The 9445-nt window shown below is 41.9% G+C and overlaps 1 protein-coding gene across 1 annotated transcript; it reads right to left on the bottom strand.

Annotated features, from left to right (window-relative positions):
* Window positions 1-536: 536 nt before the first annotated feature.
* On the bottom strand, window positions 537-8072 carry LOC129844043 (NACHT, LRR and PYD domains-containing protein 1 homolog). Its single transcript, XM_055912423.1, has 7 exons — window positions 7548-8072; window positions 7201-7415; window positions 6753-7012; window positions 6472-6597; window positions 5983-6115; window positions 5495-5524; window positions 537-2364 (listed from the first exon to the last, which is right to left on the bottom strand). Exons 1-7 carry the CDS (start codon window positions 7769-7771, stop codon window positions 2030-2032), a joined length of 1323 nt encoding a protein of 440 aa, XP_055768398.1. The 5' UTR covers window positions 7772-8072; the 3' UTR covers window positions 537-2029.
* Window positions 8073-9445: the final 1373 nt, after the last annotated feature.

Raw genomic sequence — 9445 nt, 5'->3', positions numbered from 1 at the left:
ACTTTAGACCAGGGCCCATTGGGCTCTGTATAGTGAATAGGATGCCATTTGGTAGAGCTTTGGCTGATCAGTAAAGGTCAAGGTTCATGATCAGGGGGTAACCATGGAGATAGAGGAATATGTTGAATTAAAACGGGACGGCCAACCCTACTCCTGGAGAGATACTACTGGCCGTGCAGGCTTCTGCTCCGACCCTGCTCTAACACCTGATTCTACTAATCAGTCTAATCAGAACCTTGACTGGCAGAATGAGGTGTATTACAGCAGGGCTGAAGCAAAAGCCTGCAGACCCAGTAGCTCTCTGAGAGGAGGGTTGGTATCACCAAGACCACTTAGGTTAATACGGCATAAACTAGCTTTCTGATTGGTTTACCGGCCATCAATTAGCTTTCTGATTGGTTACTTCACATACAGTTGAAGTCGGAAGTTTACATACACCTTGGCCAAATACATTTAAACTCAGTTTTTCACAATTCCTGACATTTATTCCTAGTAAAAATTCCCTGTCTTAGGTAAATTAGGATCACCACTTTATTTTAAGAATGTGAAATGTCAGAATAATAGTAGAGAGAATTATTTCTTTCAGCTTTTTTTTCTTTCATCACATTCCCATTGGGTCAGAAGTTTACATACACTCAATTAGTATTTGGTAGCATTAAATTATGTTTAACTTGGGTCAAACGTTGCAGGGAGCCTTCCACAAGCTTCCCACATTAAGTTGGGGGAATTTTGGCCAATTCCTCCTGACAGAGCTGGTGTAACTGAGTCAGGTTTTTAGGCCTCCTTGCTCACACACGCGAGTTCTGCCCACAAATTTTCTAGGTCAGGGCTTTGTGATGGTCACTCCAATACCTTGACTTTGTTGTCCTTAAGCCATTTTGCCACAACTTTGGAAGTATGCTTGGGGTCATTGTCCATTTGGAAGACCCATTTGTGACCAAGCTTTAACTTCCCGACTGATGTCTTGAGAGAGAGCATTCAGTGTAAACCTAAACGTTGAGGAGGAGTGTCGATCTAGGATCAGGTATGTTTGAATAGGAGTATTACTATCCATTCTACCATTAGGATGGTACCCCAACACTGTTACTATCCATTCTACCATTAGGTTGGTACCCCAACACTGTTACTATCCATTAGGTTGGTACCCCAACACTGTTACTATCCATTAGGTTGGTACCCCAACACTGTTACTATCCATTCTACCATTAGGTTGGTACCCCAACACTGTTACTATCCATTAGGTTGGTACCCCAACACTGTTACTATCCATTCTACCATTAGGTTGGTACCCCAACACTGTTACTATCCATTCTACCATTAGGATGGTACCCCAACACTGTTACTATCCATTCTACCATTAGGTTGGTACCCCAACACTGTTACTATCCATTCTACCATTAGGTTGGTACCCCAACACTGTTACTATCCATTCTACCATTAGGTTGATACCCCAACACTGTCACTATCCATTCTACCATTAGGTTGATACCCCAACACTGTTACTATCCATTCTACCATTAGGTTGGTACCCCAACACTGTTACTATCCATTAGGTTGGTACCCCAACACTGTTACTATCCATTCTACCATTAGGTTGGTACCCCAACACTGTTACTATCCATTCTACCATTAGGTTGGTACCCCAACACTGTTACTATCCATTCTACCATTAGGTTGGTACCCCAACACTGTTACTATCCATTCTACCATTAGGTTGGTACCCCAACACTGTTACTATCCATTCTACCATTAGGATGGTACCCCAACACTGTTACTATCCATTCTACCATTAGGTTGGTACCCCAACACTGTTACTATCCATTCTACCATTAGGTTGGTACCCCAACACTGTTACTATCCATTCTACCATTAGGTTGGTACCCCAACACTGTTACTATCCATTCTACCATTAGGTTGGTACCCCAACACTGTTACTATCCATTATACCATTAGGTTGGTACCCCAACACTGTTACTATCCATTCTACCATTAGGTTGGTACCCCAACACTGTTACTATCCATTCTACAATTAGGTTGGTACCCCAACACTGTTGATCTGAAGCTGTGAACAAAGACAGTGGTCCAGCTCCCCAAGAAGGTTGATCATCCTGGAACACGACTCCGTTCCTTTTCTCAACACCATGTCGATGATGTCACGTGCCTTCTCTGCCCTCTCAGCGATCACCTTCACTGACTCCATTTCCTCCTGGTTGATGACTGTGTGTTGCAGGAGTCCGTCCAGCAGTCCATTCAGGACAGCTTTTGACACTTGGTTCACAAACTTTGTCCGTACAGAACGCAGCTGGTGCTCTGGAGAACCAGTCAGACTGCTCTCAGCCGGACCTCCTGCCCCCAACACAGCACCTGAGAGAGTCAGGTTACAAAATAACTACATTTGTACATTTTACATTTCAGTCATTTAGAAGCAGACTCCTAAAATAAAAGTACTGAGAAAACATTCTCTTTTACAATAACGACCTGAACATATCACATTCACATTTAGGACGGTTTCACAGACATAGAAAAACAGGCTGGGTCATTCAGAACCAGGCTAATCTACATCAAGTCCTGGAGGAGATGTCATTGGGTCATTCAGAACCAGGCTAATCTACATCAAGTCCTGGAGGAGATGTCATTGGGTCATTCAGAACCAGGCTAATCTACATCAAGTCCTGGAGGAGATGTCATTGGGTCATTCAGAACCAGGCTAATCTACATCAAGTCCTGGAGGAGATGTCATTGGGGCATTCAGAACCAGGCTAATCTACATCAAGTCCTGGAGGAGATGTCATTGGGTCATTCAGAACCAGGCTAATCTACATCAAGTCCTGGAGGAGATGTCATTGGGTCATTCAGAACCAGGCTAATTTACATCAAGTCCTGGAGGAGATCTCATTGGGTCATTCAGAACCAGGCTAATCTACATCAAGTCCTGGAGGAGATGTCATTGGGTCATTCAGAACCAGGCTAATCTACATCAAGTCCTGGAGGAGATGTCATTGGGTCATTCAGAACCAGGCTAATCTACATCAAGTCCTGGAGGAGATGTCATTGGGTCATTCAGAACCAGACTAATCTACATCAAGTCCTGGAGGAGATGTCATTGGGTCATTCAGAACCAGGCTAATCTACATCAAGTCCTGGAGGAGATGTCATTGGGTCATTCAGAACCAGACTAATCTACATCAAGTCCTGGAGGAGATGTCATTGGGTCATTCAGAACCAGGCTAATCTACATCAAGTCCTGGAGGAGATGTCATTGGGTCATTCAGAACCAGGCTAATCTACATCAAGTCCTGGAGGAGATGTCATTGGATATTCAGAACCAGACTAATCTACATCAAGTCCTGGAGGAGATGTCATTGGGTATTCAGAACCAGGCTAATCTACATCAAGTCCTGGAGGAGATGTCATTGGGTCATTCAGAACCAGACTAATCTACATCAAGTCCTGGAGGAGATGTCATTGGGTCATTCAGAACCAGGCTAATCTACATCAAGTCCTGGAGGAGATGTCATTGGGTATTCAGAACCAGGCTAATCTACATCAAGTCCTGGAGGAGATGTCATTGGGTCATTCAGAACCAGGCTAATTTACATCAAGTCCTGGAGGAGATGTCATTGGGTCATTCAGAACCAGGCTAATCTACATCAAGTCCTGGAGGAGATGTCATTGGGGCATTCAGAACCAGGATAATCTACATCAAGTCCTGGAGGAGATGTCATTGGGTATTCAGAACCAGGCTAATCTACATCAAGTCCTGGAGGAGATGTCATTGGGTCATTCAGAACCAGGATAATCTACATCAAGTCCTGGAGGAGATGTCATTGGGTATTCAGAACCAGGCTAATCTACATCAAGTCCTGGAGGAGATGTCATTGGGTCATTCAGAACCAGGCTAATCTACATCAAGTCCTGGAGGAGATGTCATTGTTCTTGAAGTCAGCCTTTTATAATCAGGACTAGTCCAGGTCCTACAGTAAACCATGTTGACTGGCCCTCATGCCATTGGTTTGTACAGTGCATTCAGAAAGTATTCAGACCCCTTGACTTTTTCCACATTTTCTTACGTTACAGCCTTATTCTAAAATTGATTAAATAAATGTTTTCCCTCATCAATCTACACACGACACCCCATACTGACAAAGTGAAAACAGATTTTTGCAAATGTTTACAAATGTATTAAAAATAAACAGAACCTTATTTACATAACTATTCAGACTCTTTGCTATGAGACTCGAAATTGAGTTCAGGTGAATCCTGTTTCCATTGATCATTCTTGAGATGTTTCTACAACTTGATTGGGGTCCACCTGTGGTAAACTCAATTGATTGGACATGATTTGGAAAGGCACACACACCTGTCTATATAAGGTCCCATAGTTGACAGTGCATGTCAGAGCAAAAACCAAACCATGATGTTGAAGATATTGTCTGTAGAGCTCCGAGATAGGATTATGTCGAGGCACAGATCTGGGGAAGGGTACCGGAAAATATCTGCAGCATTGAAGGTCCCCATGAACACAGTGGCCTCCATCATTCTTAAGTGGAAGGAGTTTGGAACCACCAAGACTCTTCCTAGAGCTAGCCACCTGGCCAAACTGAGCAATCAGAGGAGACGGGCCTTGGTCAGGGAGGTGACCAAGAACCCAATGGTCACTCTGACAGAGCTCCAGAGTTCCTCTGTGGAGATGGGAGAACCTTCCAGAAAGACAACCATCTCTGCAGCACTCCACCAATCAGGCCTTTATGGTAGTGGCCAGACTGAAGCCAATCCTCAGTAAAAGGCACATGACAGCCTGCTTCGAGTTAGCCAAAAGGCACCTAAAGGACTCTCAGACCATGTGAAACAAAATTCTCTTGTATGATGAAACCAAGATTGAACTCTTTGGCCTGAATGCCAAGCGTCACATCTGGAGGAAACCTGGCACCATCCCTACGGTGAAGCATGGTGGTGGAAGCATCATTCTGTGGGGATGTTTTTCAGCGGCAGGGAGACTAGTCAGGATCGAGGGAAAGATGAACGGAGAAAAGTACAGAGAGATCCTTGATGAAAACCTGCTCCAGAGAGCTCAGGACCTCAGACTGGGGTGAAGGTTCACCTTCCAACAGGACAACTACCCTAAGCACACAGCCAAGACAATGCAGAAGTGACTTCGGGACAAGTCTCAATGTCCTTGAGTGGCCCAGCCAGAGCCCGGACTTGAACCCGATCTAACATCTCTGGAGACCTGAAAATAGCTGTGCAGCGACGCTCTCCATCCAACCTGACAGAGCTTGAGAAGATCTGCAGAGAAGAAGAGTAACTCCCCAAATACAGGTGTGCCAAGCTTTCAGTTTTGTCTGTTTTTGCTTTGTCATTATGGGGTATTGTGTTGATGAGGTAAAAAAAACAATTGAATCAATTTTAGAATAAGGCTGTAATGTAACAAAATGTGGAAAAAGTCAAGGGGTCTGAATACTTTCCGAATGCCCTGTAACTCATGTTTACTTACTTGTTGAACGGGTGTCGGTGATGTATTCATCTGAAAGATAAACAACATGAGGTTATATCACTCTAAATAGCATCTGGTACTAAAGTACAAAGTGATGATTGACATATCCCATCCAACTACCTCATCCCCATACTGTATTTATTTATTTATTTTGCTCCTTTGCACCCCAGTATCTCTACTTGCACATTCATCTTCTGCACATCTACCATTCCATTGTTTAATTGCTATATTGTAATTATTTCGCCACTATAGCCTATTTATTGCCTTACCTCCCTTATCTTACCTCATTTGCACACACTGTATATAGACTTTTTCTATTGTATTATTGACTGATGTTTGTTAATTCCATGTATAACTCTGTGTTGTTTGTGTCGCACTGCTTTGCTTTATCTTGGCCAGGTCGCAGTTGTAAATGAGAACTTGTTCTCAACTGGCCTACCTGGTTAAATAAAGGTGAAATAAAAATAAATAAATAAATATTCTCCTACCTTGTGATACTTTTTCTTTCCATACTGTCCTCTCATCATCACTGAATAACTCCATCTCAATGTCAATCCCTGTCATTTTCATAACCGCCCTGAAAAAGCTTGGTGTGGTGTCTCTTTGTATGAGATGAATCTTCTGGAGAGAGAGATTGTTTTGGCAATGTAAACTTATGTTTCTCATGCCAATAAAGCCATTTGAATTGAATTGAGAGCGAGAGAGAGAGACAGAGAGAGAGACACAGCGAGAAGGCGACAGCGAGAGAGAGAGACAGAGAGAGAGAGACAGAGAGAGAGAGACAGCGAGAAGGCGACAGCGAGAGACAGAGAGAGAGAGACAGCGAGAAGGCGACAGCGAGAGAGAGAGACAGAGAGAGAGAGACAGCGAGAAGGCGACAGCGAGAGAGAGACAGAGAGGAAAAGAGACAGAGAGATCAATGGATAGAACTGTGACTTAAATGTCAGATTCATGTTCTTATTCTACTGAAACTGTACCTGTGGATTGATGGAGGTAGAACAGGGAATGTTCAGTCTGATGGAACTATTCAGTTTGAAGGACTGCTCTGGTCTTGAGATGAGAATCCTTGAAGACCCTTGAGACTTTTCCTGTTGTTCCACAGCCTGCGAAACGAGGCATGGAATACCCAGCCAGTCAATGTATAGTCTTATTCAAACATTATTCAGAAAACTAGCAACACACTTATCTTCATTAAATGAGTGTCAACAAACTGCACCACTGGTTAGTTAAGGTCATCTCTGAAATAATGGTCCCTCACCTGTATTTGGCCGGGGTTCCAGGGGAACAGGTATAGGCGAGAAATTAATGTTTCCCTTTTCACTGTCAGATAGAGCATCAGCTCACAGTGGACATCTACGTTCCATGAAAAGATATAGCTCAGTATAACAGAGATAAGTGAGAACTTGGGATGGAGAATCTTAGCATGGAATCTGGTGACCTCATGCACTTCCTCTAAAGACACTCCATGTTCCTCTACATGAAGAATCTTCATCTCATTCCTCAGGGAAGGGTTGGTCCCTGAACAACACAATACAAAGGAGACAGAAAGACAAATATTGTATCATTCATTCAACTAAAACACAAAGAATATGCAGTACCAGATCACAGTAAACTCAAACTCCCAGAATAGTTCATTCATTAATTCCAGAAGTGAAATAAAGTTACATGGAAATGTCTTTCTGAATACTATTTCTATATGGTTTTACCTAAACAGACAAAGTGTGGCAGATGAACTTCCTCCAGTTCACCTAACTCCATAGTGATGTCCAGCAATGGACCACCTTGTGTGTACTGCATGTCTTTCAGAAGTTGACTGTAGGGATCCCAGTTCCTGAAGTGATACTTCAGAATGACATCTCTCTCACACAGCCAGCGGAGCCCAGACACTGTGCACTCATAACTCCCTTTGGGTGTCCTGTGTCTGAGGGCAACAACAAGATATGGTAGAGAGGGTCAATGGTCAAATGGAGAGGTTGGATTAGAAGACTATTCCCAAAGGTAATGGGGAAATACACTAGCAGGTGGAATGAAATGTTAAAAGTAGTTATTTTACCTGAACATTGTCACTCCCTGGACAGTGGAAGTCAAGGGTTCAATCTGAAGCCAGTGTGTGGAGTCCTGAACAAGGACAAGCATGTCAGTAATACATATGGGGCCTGTTTCCTGGACACAGATTGAGTCTAGTGCTGGACTAAAAAGCATGCTCAATGGAAGTTTCAATAGAAAGTTCTTTAAAACCTCTAACGAGTCACAAACCCGGATCCGGGATCCCCCCATCAAAAAAGCTGACTAGCATAGCCTAGCCTAAAGCGACAGGGATATCATATAATAAAATGTTCATGAAATCACAAGTCCAAGACACCAAATGAAAGATACACATCTTGTGAATCCAGCCATCATTTCTGATTTTTTAAATGTTTTACAGGGAAGACACAATATGTATTTCTATTAGCTAACCACGATAGCAAAAGACAACTTTTTTTTCCCACCATTTTTTTCCTGCATAGGTAGCTATCACAATTTCGACCAAATAAAGATATAAATAGTCACTAACCAAGAAACAACTTCATCAGATGACAGTCTGATAACATATTTATTGTATAGAATATGTTTTGTTAGAAAAATGTGCATATTTCAGGTATAAATCATAGTTTTACATTGCAGCCACCATCACAACTCTCACCAAAGCAACTAGAATAACTACAGAGACCAACGTGAATTACCTAAATACTCATCATAAAACATTTATGAAAAATACACAGCGTACAGCAAATGAAAGACAAAGATCTTGTGAATCCAGCCAATATTTTTATTTTACAAAAAAAAATATTTTACAGCAAAAACACAATATAGCATTATATTAGCTTACTACAATAGCCTACCACACAGCCCCATTCATTCAACATAACGTTAGCGATAGCAAATAAACCAGCAAAAGATATTCATTTTTTCACTAACCTTCTCAAACTTCTTCAGATGACAGTCCTATAACATCATATTACACAATACATATAGAGTTTGTTCGAAAATGTGCATATTTAGCGGCACAAATCGTGGTTATACAATATGAATAGTAGCCAAAATGCAAACAAAATGTCGGGAGAAATCTTGGGAGAGGCACCTAATCTAATCAGTAACTAATCATAAACTTGACTAAAAAATACAGGTTGGACAGCAAATGAAAGATACATTAGTTCTTAATGCAACCGCTGTGTTAGATTTTTAAAATTAACGTTACTACGACATACATCGTGCGTTACAGCGAGACCGTGCCGAAATTAATGGCGAATTATAGTTTAACATTTTTCAACAGAAATACGAATTAACAGCATAAATAGTTCTTACTATTTGATGAGCTTCCATCAGAATCTTGTGCAAATTGTCCTTTGTCCAGAAGAATCGTTGCTCGGTTGTAGATTGTCGTCTTCAACTTTGGAATTAGCAGTAAACATTAGCCATGTGGCGAAGACGTGCCCAACTCACTATAACGCAGCACAAATGAAATACCGAAAATCGCAATATACCGATATAAACTGATATAACTCGGTTTAAAATAACTACATTATGATGTTTTTAACACCTATATTGAATAAAATCAGAGCCGGATAAATCTAACTCCTATAACGAGAGCTTTTCAGAATGCATTCCTGAGGTCTGTCTTGGCGAACGTTGAAAAGAGTGCACCCCCGGTTCCAAGAGCCTTTATACGGCCTCAGATCTGCCTAGCAACACCATTCCAATTCTCACTGCTTACTGACATCTAGGGGAAATCGTATGCAGTGCATGTCGACTCATAGATTACATGCAAATTAATAAACTGACCCTGGAACAGAGTGCCCGATTTCAGATTTCTCACTTCCTGACAGGAAGTTTGCTGCAACTTGAGTTCTGTTTTACTCACAGATATAATTCAAACGGTTTTAGTAATAATAATATGCATATTGTACGAGC

Source organism: Salvelinus fontinalis, unplaced genomic scaffold, assembly GCF_029448725.1.
Source record: "Salvelinus fontinalis isolate EN_2023a unplaced genomic scaffold, ASM2944872v1 scaffold_0168, whole genome shotgun sequence".
In the NCBI taxonomy this organism is placed as follows: domain Eukaryota; kingdom Metazoa; phylum Chordata; class Actinopteri; order Salmoniformes; family Salmonidae; genus Salvelinus; species Salvelinus fontinalis.
The sequence above is the reverse complement of the archived record's forward strand: the minus strand, read 5'-3'. Positions and strand labels throughout refer to the sequence as shown.